This window comes from Ipomoea nil, unplaced genomic scaffold, assembly GCF_001879475.1.
Source record: "Ipomoea nil cultivar Tokyo-kokei standard unplaced genomic scaffold, Asagao_1.1 scaffold3056, whole genome shotgun sequence".
NCBI lineage: Eukaryota > Viridiplantae > Streptophyta > Magnoliopsida > Solanales > Convolvulaceae > Ipomoea > Ipomoea nil.
Window position 1 is genome coordinate 2,799,169 of NW_017619484.1, and position 13,348 is coordinate 2,812,516.

The 13,348-nt window shown below is 36.4% G+C and overlaps 1 protein-coding gene across 1 annotated transcript; it reads right to left on the reverse strand.

The window, feature by feature from the left end:
• Positions 1 to 6,272: 6,272 nt before the first annotated feature.
• LOC109164120 (nucleotide pyrophosphatase/phosphodiesterase-like) lies at positions 6,273 to 13,039 on the reverse strand. Its single transcript, XM_019312895.1, has 10 exons — positions 12,749 to 13,039; positions 11,110 to 11,201; positions 9,525 to 9,603; positions 9,162 to 9,284; positions 8,912 to 9,004; positions 8,639 to 8,768; positions 8,061 to 8,142; positions 7,694 to 7,826; positions 7,396 to 7,601; positions 6,273 to 7,194 (listed from the first exon to the last, which is right to left on the reverse strand). Exons 1-10 carry the CDS (start codon positions 12,947 to 12,949, stop codon positions 6,453 to 6,455), a joined length of 1,881 nt encoding a protein of 626 aa, XP_019168440.1. The 5' UTR covers positions 12,950 to 13,039; the 3' UTR covers positions 6,273 to 6,452.
• Positions 13,040 to 13,348: the final 309 nt, after the last annotated feature.

Consider the following 13,348-nt stretch of genomic DNA (forward strand, 5'->3'; position numbering starts at 1 on the left):
GGTGTGGATTCGCATGTCTTCTATCCTGATCTTTCGACACGCTTTCAAGTAATAGTCGCGGGCCGCTCGCTAGTCACATCGCACGACTTCGATTCCATTTGGGGTTCTAAACTTCATGCATAAATGTTGCAGCGAGATCAGGGCTTCAGGGTCTTCCAACCCGGCCTTCTAAGGATCATGTTGTGGGAACATGAAAGGTTGACTACTATAAACTCCATTTCCATCTTCCTGGTATTGGGTGGGTGCCTAACTCCACCGGTAGTTTCATAGACCCTTCAGACTCGATGGAGTAACCTGTAAACCCATCCAGCGAGGTCCTGACTGGCTTGAGGATGTCCCGTGACAATCCTAACTTGTTGAAGGCCTCCAGGTATTGTATGTTCACGCTGCTTCCTCTATCCACTAGCACTCGTCGGACGACTGTGCCGTTCACGTCCATAGCTACTACGAGTGCATCTCGGTGGGAGCCGGCTCTCATTGGCAAGTCTTCATCTATGAATGTAATGGGCTCTCGGCGCACCTTCTTCAGGCTGCTTTCCCTTCCATAAATTGCTCCAACATATAACTGTCGGGCTCATGCTTTCATGGAATTGGCTGAGTCCCCAGCTTCCGCCCCACCCACGATCATGTTAATAATTGGTTTATGCTTCCAATTGATCTCCTCTTCTTTCTCAAGAGCGAGACACTTCCCCTTATCTCGACCATTGTCACTTGGTCGGCCTACATCTCCTCTCTGCCACGACAGGTGTTTACGCCACTGATTGGAGGTGGTTGGTGTGTTCCTTTAGATTATTGCCTTGATCTCTTGCTTTAAGAACACACACTCCTCAGTCAAGTGAGTGTTTGATCGGTGCAACCGATAATACTCGTTTGTCTCGCCCCCTTGAACTAATATCTCGGGTTGCTCACCTGGCCGAAAGGCAGGCGGCAGAGGCAAGGCCTCCTTCACTTCTCTAATCTCTTGAGGTGCAACTAGCCGAAAAACAGGAGGTGCACCCATTCTTTTAGGGTTCTGTCCTGATTCGAGCCAATCGAGTCGAGTCTGGTCAAATCTCTCACTGTTCTACTCTTCTACTCGTGGTTTTTTGGATCTAGACGACTGCTTTTGCAGTTGCTTCATCACCTTAGCGATGGTGGGGACAACTAGCGCTAGTGGGGTGCCGGTAACGCGTCGGCAACTTGCTCCCCATTGGTCAACGGTGCATTTGGACGCGTGTTGACGGTTTGTTCGTGCTCATGAAAATTTGGGCGGCTGAGTTGTTCTCACAAACCCCATCCTTGCGACGCCTGATTCTGGCTACTGGTGGCTGACCGACATTGTATTCTCCTTATTCTTGCCATTGTTTTGCTTGGATTTTCTCTTGGTTTGGTAGAACGACACGACATTTTGTATCGTCCCCCACAGACGACGCCAATGTTGGTTTTATTGACCACCGAAGTAGTCAAACGGCGGGCTAACACAATCAGAAAATGAAGACAATGACTGCCTGAAAAACAATTCTCTATTACTCTGTGTTGCATGTAAAAACTTAACATTTTTCAAGGTGTTCAAGGTCTATTTATACAAGAATTAAGGGGCCTAAACTATGCAACTCTATCTTTCCATAAATACAACTGATCTTCTTTCCTAAATACAATTGATCTCCTTCCCTAAATACAATAGATCTTCTTTCCTAATAGCTTATGGGTTTCGCGCTGCCTTCCACAAGATCCATTCCCAAATCTCCTCTGGGTTCGGTCGTATTTTCTATGTTTGTACGAGTCCTCTTTCTAGTCGATAAATCCTCCCTTTAGCCGACTGAATCGCCTACTCGTCGTTGTTCCTCCACATTCCCGAGTATAACTTCATGGACCACTCGTGCAACAACCCAAAATTTCATTTTATAAATCCAGAATTAAGAAATCCCAAAATAGCCTTTTTCACTCCATTAAAATTTTTTGCGATCAATCGGTGTTTGAATAAAATATTTTCTTCACATTTTAAATTAATTCTACACCAAAAATGGATTCTATTCGAAAATTCCTAAGTTTTCGGGTGCTTCGCGTACCAAGATTTAAATCGAGAAATTTATCTGAGTGAGACCGGGAGAATTCAAAAGGGTTTTAAACAAGTGTTCATCCAAATAGCTTTTTAAGGAAATTCATTTTCCACCCCAAAGTATTTTAAATAGCATTTCTAGCCTATGGTTCATGTTGCATGGTGGACCACTAGACATCCAAAATCCCTTTCCCTGATTCATCTTCTAGCTTGTGAAATTACTTATTTGCCCTCAACCAATCATTGATGATCCACCTATGATTTTGAACCCTATATATATCACATTATTCCATCTTGATTCCCTGATCTCTTTCTTTGCCTCTCCACACCATTTGTCTGCTAAGAAAAGAGGAGAAAACAACATCACAGTAAGCTTATCTCATCCTTCAATCCTAGCCTTCATTTCTCTTCTAGTTTCTTTAATCTTTGAGGTTCTAGGCTAAGGGTGTATGGTGTGTTTGGGAAGTATAGGTGGTGAAGGAGGCTCAAGCTAGATAGAGAGGAAGAAGAGATCCAAGCTAGAAGAAAGACTACAAGAGGTATAACCCCATGGATTCCTCTTTAAATTTGGCTCTATGAAGCCTTAGTTTTGAGTAGAAATGAGTAGAAACTATGAGTTTTTGATATGTTCATGCTTAGAAGTGTTGTAGTATTTGTTTGTGAGTTGTTGAGATTTTTTTGGACTTTTTTGGATTGGATTTTGCAGATAAAAAACCATCTGGTGCACAACACAGTGTGCACCAGATAAGATGGACGGCCCTAGCCACGGCCCATCAGGCGGGCCGCCGGCTAGAGCCATAGTGGCACGGGACTAGGGCACGGCCCTAGAGGAGGGCCGTTGCCTAGTCCCGGTGAAGTAACGGGGTGTGAGGGGCGGACCATGAGGAGTCCCGCCCCAGGCCCCTGACTTTGATTCTGAGAAGAATCTGTGCAGTGGCCGAGCCCTTGTGGCTCAGCTACGTTTCGTTTCGGACCGAGTGTTATGGGCCCTTGTGGCTCGGCTCTTCGAGATCGTCTCGACGCACGTTTTGGCTTTGAGTTCGTTGAATTTGGATTAAAAACGAGTGTGATATGAAGATTTTATTGAAGAATTTCTACACAGAGTGTATATTTGCTTAGTTCACTGTGTATGAGAAATATTTGGTTATGTGATCTAATGATGTTTTTATTGAGTAAAGAAGCATGATCATTTGAGAATATGATTTATTATGAAAGCACGATTAGGTTGTGATATTTGATCAATGAGAAATGAAGCATATTTTGTTGATAGAATGTATAGAATTTGCTATGTTGCAAACCAAACATGATATTATATTCTTGAGTACTCCATGTTATTTTATACATGATTTAGAAGAATGTTATAGAGCTTTTGGCATTTCGCAAGTGTCATATTTCAAAAATGCATAAGGGACCAACGTGAGCCCAAGAATACTTTCAAAAACCATAAGCATGTGGTACATCATTCTTTGATGCATTGAGAAGTAGTAGAGTTGTTTGCATGCATGAGAGATATATTTATGTATTATCTATATTGGTGAGGTTTTGGAGGATACCGTTTGGACTATGTCCTCTCGGGAGATATTTATGGACATTGTGGTCCCAGTATATGTAACGCGGCGTATTCCCACGTTAAGAGGTTGAAAACTGCCCGCCAGGCTTGGAATAGTGGTTAGGGGGTGTGCACACTAATAGTTCGATACCTAATTCCACAGAGTTTGAACCACGAGATCGGTTCCGTAGACGGTAGGAGATATTTGGTCGGATTTATGCCGTTCCCGATGGGGTAATTCACGCTTAGGTGAAACCCTAAGCCGTCTACGAGTAAAGAGAAAGAAGAGAGTCAATAGAGACTCAAGAAATAGAGTCAAAAGAGACTCAAGATAAAGAAAGAGAGTCAACAGAGACTCAAGAGAAATAAAGAGACTCAAGAGAAAGAAAGAGAGTCAAGAGAGACTCAAGAAAGTAAGAAAGAGACATCCACACGAAGTACTCTATTTTATAAAAGAGTGTATGAGTATTTATATATCTACAATTGCACTAGATTGCATATGAGTACAAGTATTGTTGCACGAGATTGCATATGAGCATGAGTATATAATTGCACGAGATTGCATATGAGTATGAGAATATAATTGCATTAGATTGCATAAGAGTATGATTATATTGTTGCACGAGATTGCATATGAGTATATTATTGCACTAGATTGCATAAGAGTATGATTATATAATTGCACTAGATTGCATAAGAGTATGATTATATTGTTGCACGAGATTGCATATGAGTATGAGTATATTATTGCACTAGATTGCATATGAGTATGAGTATTGTTGCACGAGATTGCATATGAGTATGAGTATATAATTGCACGAGATTGCATATGAGTATGAGAATATAATTGCACTAGATTGCATAAGAGTATGATTATATTGTTGCACGAGATTGCATATGAGTATGAGTATATTATTGCACTAGATTGCATAAGAGTATGATTATATTGTGGCACGAGATTGCATATGAGTATGAGTATATTATTGCACTAGATTGCATAAGAGTATGATTTTATAATTGCACTAGATTGCTTAAGAGTATGATTATATTATTGCACGAGATTACATATGAGTATGATTATGTTGTTGCACTAGATTGCATAAGAGTATGATTATATAATTGCACTAGATTGCATAAGAAGTATGATTATAGTGTTATACGTGATCGCATGCGAATAGAGCATCGTATGAGATTTTATAACGAGAAGTTTGACTTAAGATTTTCCTTTGAGCATGATTATCTTGTTATACTAGAATCTCTACTTATCAAGTTATGTGATAAGAATGTGAAAGCATGTGAACACCTGTTATATGGTCTTTTAGCATGATCCTATCCGTAAGCATGAATTGATTGTTAAGTTATTTGAGAAGTTTATATGCTGATGGATCTATGTGAACAATCTTATACATATATGAGCATGCCAGCTGATATTATAGGGTGCAAGCATCTAGAAAGAATGTGATAAATCTAAAGATGATTTGAGATGAGCTTATTGCTATATGAAATCAAATGTTTTCAAAGTAAATGCTTGAATGCTTTACAGGTTTGAGTGTGGTTATACTTAGCTTCGTGTTAACGGGTGTTTTCCTATTTGTCTATTTGTTTGCTTTCAAAACCCCTTTCAGGTGGGTCCATCAGTGTGAATAAGTCGAGTTAGATTAGTCTCGTAGATAGAGATATCTAAACTCTAGTTTGACTGATGTTTATGTATGAATTTTAGACTTATTGACTTTATGTTGAGGATGATGTAGACTATATGGGGTGACGTATTTCCCCCTTATGTTTTTAGCTTTTATGATGGATGCCAGACTTTTACGTTATTTCTAGTTTTACCCCTTTAGCCTGTGCAATCACCACGGAGTGGTGGTTGTGGCGGTGACACTCCCACTATTTATTTATTAGATATTTCCGCTGCTTAGTTTATGTTAATGATTGTTTAGAGTTATAATTAAGAGTTAGAAAAGTGGGGTGTTACAACTCGGCCTCCCACCCTTCATCCAGTGCTATCTACTTACCTGGCTCTCCACCCAAGTATTCGCCCCTCAGCCTTGTCACTCGGTCATTCCTCCGACTATTGGCACTTCTCACCCGATTACAGACTAGTTACCCACCGTCCTATCGACAATCGTGAGATCCATTCGGCCACCTAACAGGCTAATCCAATTTCTCGTCCGGTTATATGACTGGTTGTTTGAAGCCCTCAATCGTTTACCTGAATAACTACCCGCAACTCCTGTCCGGCTCCTCACTGACTGTCTCTAGGGCTCATTCGGTTCCTCGGCTGATTAGGTTGACTATTCTCCTTCCCGTCTGTCCACATCAGGCATCCTGCGGTCGGGCTGAGTGGCTTCGTCACTCTGTCTCTACCGACCGCCTGCCTCTCACCCCTGCTGACGCTCCTACCCGGCACCTCTGATTGACTAGGTAGCATTCCGACTGGAATTTCACCTTCCGTGCTCAACCTGTAGTCTTTTATCCGTTGACTAATCCAACCGGGTGTATGTCCTGCCTATTGTCCATTCCATCATAGTTATTCCCTTTGCAAGAAAAATAGTCATTCCTAGAGGACCCCGTGTATTAGTTATTCCCAAGAATCGTATAGACATGGAATGAATAGTGATCAATTACAAATTTAGTTATATGACATACATTTTGAAAATGAGATAAGCTTTTATAGAACGTAAGTGAGGATAAAAAATGACAAAAGCTTTAGATCATACTTTATTTAAAATTTGCCAAAAGAAGTACACATGACCCCGATCTAATTTAGAGCACGGGGAGCTTGGTTCTCGGAACAATCCCTATTTATTCACGCCCAATTTATTATTTTTAGCTCATCCAATTTGATTCATTTCTTTTATCGATCTAGTCTGCAAGAGTGGTTGGCTCACACCCATCATGGACGCAAGCTAATACATCTCTGTAATCTCTTGAGATGGTGAAAGAATCATAAACTTTGCCATCTCTACTCTTCTTGTATTCGAAGAGCAGAGACGATTGATTAAACGCGGTGAGCTTGACGAACCCCCAGTCGTAATCCTTGTACAGGCTCCAAGTGGTGTTGATGGAGGTGAACTTTGAGAGATGGCTCCCTCCGCCCCCAACCACGACGTGGATGGTCCCGTTGACGGTGCCGGAGTAGTTAGAGGTTTCGTCGTTGACGCATTGGTTCTGGTAGATGGGGCAAGTGCGCTCGTAGTTGTGGACGTGGCCAAAGAAAGCCATGTCAACTTTGTACTTCTGCCATAACCCCTGCAAATGCTCCCTCCCCATGGGCTCCTCGAACGACCCCTCCTTGGCGTACCAGTCGTTAGAGGAGTAGCCAAGCACGCGGTGGGCGGCGAAGATGAGCCATGGAGTCTTGTGGCGGTTGGCCGACGCTAGGCATTTCTCGATGAATTTGTACTGCTCTGACCCAATTCTCCAGTCGTGTTCCGTGTCCGCTATGCAGAAGTGGAACAACCCATACTTTGTTTGGTACCAAAATTTGGCTCTATTCTCCGCCGGAACGTAGTACGTAGTTTCAGCCGGCACTCCACACTCCCCGCCGGAATCTTGGCCGTCGTAGATTGATCCTGAATTGGTAAAGGTCCGTTCATGGTTGCCGCTGTATGTCAAGAATTTCATATTATAAGTATAGCTTTTAGCATAGTTGTATGTAGTAAGCTTTTGATCTAACAATTAGTATTAGAGGCGGGATTCAAGTCCAGTAACTGGATTGGACGAAAGCGGGTAAAGGAGGGTGAAATTCCCTTCTCTACTAGCTATGATTTTTGACGTAGGGTAAGCGTTTGATCCTAATACAAACCTTGCGATCATGAATGGCACAGTGGTGGTGATGGGTGCAACCTGGGCAGTGAACTGGTCCCATTGGGAGACATAGCCATTCGCGTAAGGTAAATCTCCAATGAGGAAGACAATGTCGAAATTATCAAGGTCATTCACGAGCTGGTCAGTTGTCAAGAGTGACCCTGGCTGATAATCCGCGTATTCATTTGAACCATCACGCTCTTGCTGGTCACATAAAAGTATGTACGCACAATTCAAATGAAGAAATTAAGGTAAGTATGGAGTAAAAACATCTGATAATTTTAAGGTAAATTCACCTTCCCCATGTCTCCAAATATTATAACGCGTTGCAGTGATTCTTGACCTGGAGATGGCGGTGCTCGAAATGAATACTTCTTGCCCCAAACGTATGTTCCATTCAATAGTAAATGGCCGACTTTGTAAGTATAGCTGTGAAAATATGACAAGTAAAAAAATGACTTATTTAAATTTATTTGTCCCTCTTTATAATTAGTCAAGTACATTATTTGGTTTCTTAGTTGTAAATACTACATATTGTTAATTAGTATGTATCTATGAATTGAATATATAAATGACTTTTGGTAGCTTAAAATTTGATAAGTGATAAAGACATTTGTGGTAATATGTGAAAATTAAAGTTGGATTGGTTTTGAGGAAACTAACATAACATTTGGCCACAATTCCTTCAAAAAGCCAGTGTGGATGAAACCAGGATCACGCCAACCAACTGTTCGTGCAGGTGGACCTGTAACCCAAGACAATTTACAACAATTTTTTATTAGTGTCTAATATTTTGACTAATAAAGATAATTACCATCCCAAATGCCAAAAACATTTTGAATGAAATATAATTTAAAAAACTAGCTTGAATTGTGTTAAACATTTTCACATTATATATCTAAGAGTTAATGAACGATTTGGTCCCTCGATTATTAGCGAATTGTCAAATGTAGTCCCTCAATCGCTTATTCATCGATTTGGTCCCTGAAAATAATTATTTTTAGTCGATTTAGTCCTTCCGACCGTCGATTTGGTCCCAAAAAAATAATTATTTTTAGTCGATTTAGTCCATCCGGCCATCGACGGAAGACGACCTGAGGGACTAAATCGACTAAAAATAATTATTTTTGAGGACCAAATCGATGAATAAGCAATTGAGGGGCTACATGACAGTTCACTAATAATTGAGGGACCAAATTGTTCATTAACTCTATATCTAATAATGAACCATACATACATACCGCACATGCTGGTCCTGTGGTACGTTGTAGTTTCGGCAGGTGTACGTTTTTGAGCTTGTCCCTTCCAACCCCATTGGACCAAAGGATAAGCTTCATCTATGTTATAACCACTTGTCCATGTTACTGTCATCTGAACAAATTTATTTAATTAATTAAATAAATTCTTTTCCAATGTTAATTTTCACATACTGTGCTATTATCTCAATCCAATCAACATTATCTTAAAATTAAAATTAGAAGAAATAAAAAGGTGTACATATATAATGAACTTACTTGGTCCCAGGACTTTCCAAGAGCAAGGCGTGGCCAAAGAGGAGCTTTGGGATTCACAAATGACAAGAAATTTGATACTGATATCAATTTGGGCTGCTCAAATGTACAAAATTTAGCATAATTTTTTTTTCCAAATAAATATGATAAAAAAAAAATTTAATTCTGCATTATAAAACCTGTTTAGAATGAAATAGGAACACTTATTTTATTTTTAAGTAGTAGGTAAAAATTAAATATTTGTAGAACATACGTTATCAAAACCACCAGAAAAGAGTGCGAAGGAGAAATCTGCTCGTTGATTGATTAGCTGAAATTTGAGTGTAGTTTTTCCTTTCTCAATGTAATTGTCATTGGAATAATTTGCAAACTTGAACTGCATAAATAAAAATTAAAAAAAAAATAGTTAGTTTTAATTAAAAAAAAAATTTAGCATAACATCATGCCAAAAAGACACTTAGGTAATCTAAAATTACTCTTCATGAATTACCATTTTTTTTCTTTTTGATGTTATATAATGAAATCTAAAATTACTTTTCATGTGGTGCATGTGGCGTTGCAAGTAAATATCTATTGAATAAATGTACGTTGTAGTTTTTAATAGGGATTTTCCTACCTTTATGGGAGCGGTACAAATGAATGGGGTCTGGTAACCATATTCTTCCATAGCGCCTTCCGGGTAACAAATAGATTCACTGTAATTACACATTAAAAAAAATTAATAAAATGAATAAGCATGTCATTTTCTATAAGTCTAAACATAGAGAAATGAGAAAGAATCTAGTTAGTAGTGAAAGCAAACGTTAATATCAATGAAATATTTGTGATAGATGATGGTGAAGAGTGAAGATCGATGAGTACAATGAGTATGCATGTTAGTATTGAATTATATAGGTAAGGGATAGGGTAAGGGTACATAACCCACTAATAATAAAGTTAAGATTTATTTTCAGAATTAGAATTGGGGTTTAACCTTTTGGAAAGATTTTTTCGCAGAAAAATTCAAATCTTTATGTTTCCAATTATTATAACTTGATTTAAAAACCTAACATTTATATTTTGTGTGAATTGTGCCCAATAATAATGAAATATTTATAAATAATAAATAGTACTCCCTCCATCTCATATTATGAATTTCATTTTGTTATCTAGATTTGATAAAGTGGTTTATAATTTAATAATTTCATAATATTAAATTTAGTATTTTTTATACAAATATTTTAATTAGTAGAGTTATAAATATTAAAATACTTGTAAAACAAGATACATATTTTAAAATGATACTATAATCTTCTCGAAAATTTACTTCCTAGAATCAATTTTATAAATATTGCAAACTTGAAAATTTTAATAATTATAAAATTGACTCAATATTTGTTTATTTATTTATTTATTATTATTATTATTATTATTATTATTATTATTATTATTATTATTATTATTATTATTATTATTATTATTATTATTATTATTATTATTATTATTATTATTATTATTATTATTATTATACTGAAACTCTTAATTGTTGATGAATTCTAATGAGCAGTTGAGATTAGTTCTTACAAGAAGGATAGGGGTAGGGTTGTTTGATCTCATTTTAAATCATCCCTATGTATTATTTATTTATTTATTTATTGAAGATATTTATTCATTATTTTTAATAATTTATTTCTTTATTATTTACTTTAATTTCAATTCCATTTTATTACTCCGTACTTAAATAAAGGAATTACATTTATTAGAATTCATTACAATTGCTAAGTCAATTACCATTTTTATTTTTTTTTGATGTTTGGACCAAACGCAACTTGAGAAAAAAAATCACAAATGGTCTTGCACTTACCTAGTGCATCAAGTAATCAGGAAGTATCACGTGAACAGTTTGTGTGAATCATTTGAGAGCGACACCTTATTGCATGTGCACTATTGATTGTTCAGAATATTTTAAGTGGATAATAATAATAATAATAATAATAATAATAATAATAATAATAATAATAATAATAATAATAATAATAATAATAATAATAATAATAATAATAATAATAATAATAATAATAATAATAATAATAATTGAGCGACAGCACAGTTGAATTATATATGAATATGGTTCTTTTTTCTTTTTTTTTTTAATCACTTTTATTTTACTCCATATTTTCAAAATTCATAAATTTAAAAGAACGTTTGAGTTGAGATATTACTTGAATTTGGCAGGAGAAAACACTCCGACCCAGTCATCGTTGGAGGGTTGTGGATTCTGAAGATTCACAGTCACCCATTCTGTATCTTCCCCCTGCAAACAAATTAAATTTTTAATACTAACACCCGGTTTGGTAGGAGAAAATTTGAATTCTAATCTCACCTAATTCTGAAGGCAAGTAAAAATTTCTTCGTTTGGTTAGAAAGAATTGTAATTTTAAATTTTCACGGAATTAGAATCTCATGCATCCACTTTAAATAGGGCCCACTTTTGATAGTACATTAGAATTGTAGGAATGTAAAAAAAAAATAGTGAATGAATTGCAAATTTGATAATGTAGATCGAAGTAGTAACCGCTTTTGAAAGTGAGACAGTATTGCATGGATAAATTTGACCTAAGTATGTAACATGATTTAAAGAAATTAAAATACTACACGGACTCCTATTCATAACTCTCAACTCTATTCTTTCTCACAAATCCTTGATGCATGTAGACAATTTTCTTAGAACTCACACGATGAAAATATCATATCCTCATTTGTCAAATCATAGAGTAAAAGTGAAGGAGAATAATTTAGGAGTAAATATAGTAAAACTCATGACTTAAATAAGAGTTTTTACTATACGGAATCTCAATCTCTACTTCTTCACTTTTACTCACTGAATGTAACAACCATAGATAAATTATCTTTATTTTGTGATCCTAGAAAAAATATTTACAAAATAAAAAATAAAAAATTGAGAGTAAAATTAAGAATCTAGGTAGCATTTTCTTTTTTAAATAAACACTTGACACCATTTTTTAAAGGAATAAGGTTCAAATTGCCCACTGAACGTAACCTAAAAATGCAATTAAGCCACTAAACGAAAAAAAAAAAAGTGCAATTAGGTCACTGCACACTTCAAATGTATGCAATTTCACCTCATATCAGGTTACCATCAATTTTAGCAGGTTACCTGCTTACGTGACAGCTCAGTTGACATTTTTAATAATTTTTAAATAATTTTTAATAATTTAAAAAAAAAAAAAATGATGGGATGGTTGCCGGCCACCCCCCTCTTCCTTCGTCTCGGCGGAGCCGAAGGAGGGGGGAAGGGGATGGCCGGCGGCCACCTCGTCATTTTATTATTATTTTTATTTAATTTTTTTTCTTTTTTTAAAAAATTTATTATTAACATTTATTAAAAATGTCAATTCAGCTGCCACGTAAGCAAGTAACTTGTTAAAATTGACGGTAACCTGCTATCCGGTGAAATTGTATGCATTTGGAGTGTTCAGTGACCTAATTGTATATTTTTAGAGTATTCAATGACTTAATTATACTAATTTTTTTTATTTAATAACCTAATTGCATTTTCAAGTTATATTCACTAGTCTAAACATTATTCCTTTTTTAAATTAAAGAAGTAAAAGGTAAAAACCTTGATCACCAACCAAAAGAGGCAACTTTTGATTTTTGTGGGGACACCTCCACATCCACATATATAATTCTAAAATTGAATATTCTGATACTATACGAGGACGTGAATATGCAGACAATTACCTAACAAATTAGGTGAGATTTGTTGTCGGAAACTGAACTGAGCAGATCAGAGCAGCAATATAATTCAAAATCTAAGAGTAGAGTTTACATATATACCTTGAGGCCAAGAAGATCGGGATTGGCTTGAATGGAGACTGAGTCTCGGAGAGCCAAAACAGCCTTGTGAATGGCGATCTTCGATAAAGGCTGCTCCCCTAAGATATGCCCATTTTTCCCCACTGAAATATGGCTATGGAGGGCTGAACCAAAACCTATGAAACACCACAAGAAGAAGAAGAAGAAGAAGAGTTTCTTCATATTTTTTTTCCTCACTCCTCAGATACACGCATCAGATGCCTACTAGTCAAATAAGAGAGTAGAAGGGAGATGCGCATTATCTTGGTTTGATATTTTGGTATTTATAAAGGGACGCAGGTCGATATATGGTATATTATAGAGAGCTACAACACGTGATTAGTTTCTTTAATTTTATTTTTTTAAACCTTAGATTACACCTTATACTAGAGACTTTTGTCTAAGAGTCATTGGAGGTGTTTCAATAAAGTGATATACTATTATTTGAGTTAGTTTCATGGGCATTTTATTTTATTTTATTTTATAATTTATAAGCAAATTTTATTTTTAATCATATTTAGTTTTATTTTTAATTTTTTTTTTGTTACATTATATCATTAGTTTTCATTTATCCGCAACAAT

What these genes read in the sequence shown, in the direction of transcription:
- LOC109164120 (XM_019312895.1), bottom strand. Translation starts at nt 12,949, where the DNA reads ATGAAGAAACTCTTCTTCTTCTTCTTCTTCTTGTGGTGTTTCATAGGT. An exon ending in TTTCTGGTGGTTTTGATAAC is followed by an intron (nt 9,005 to 9,161) that starts GTATGTTCTACA and finishes ACATTTGAGCAG; the next exon opens with CCCAAATTGATATCAGTATC. An exon ending in GTGCCATTCATGATCGCAAG is followed by an intron (nt 7,195 to 7,395) that starts GTTTGTATTAGG and finishes CTTGACATACAG; the next exon opens with CGGCAACCATGAACGGACCT.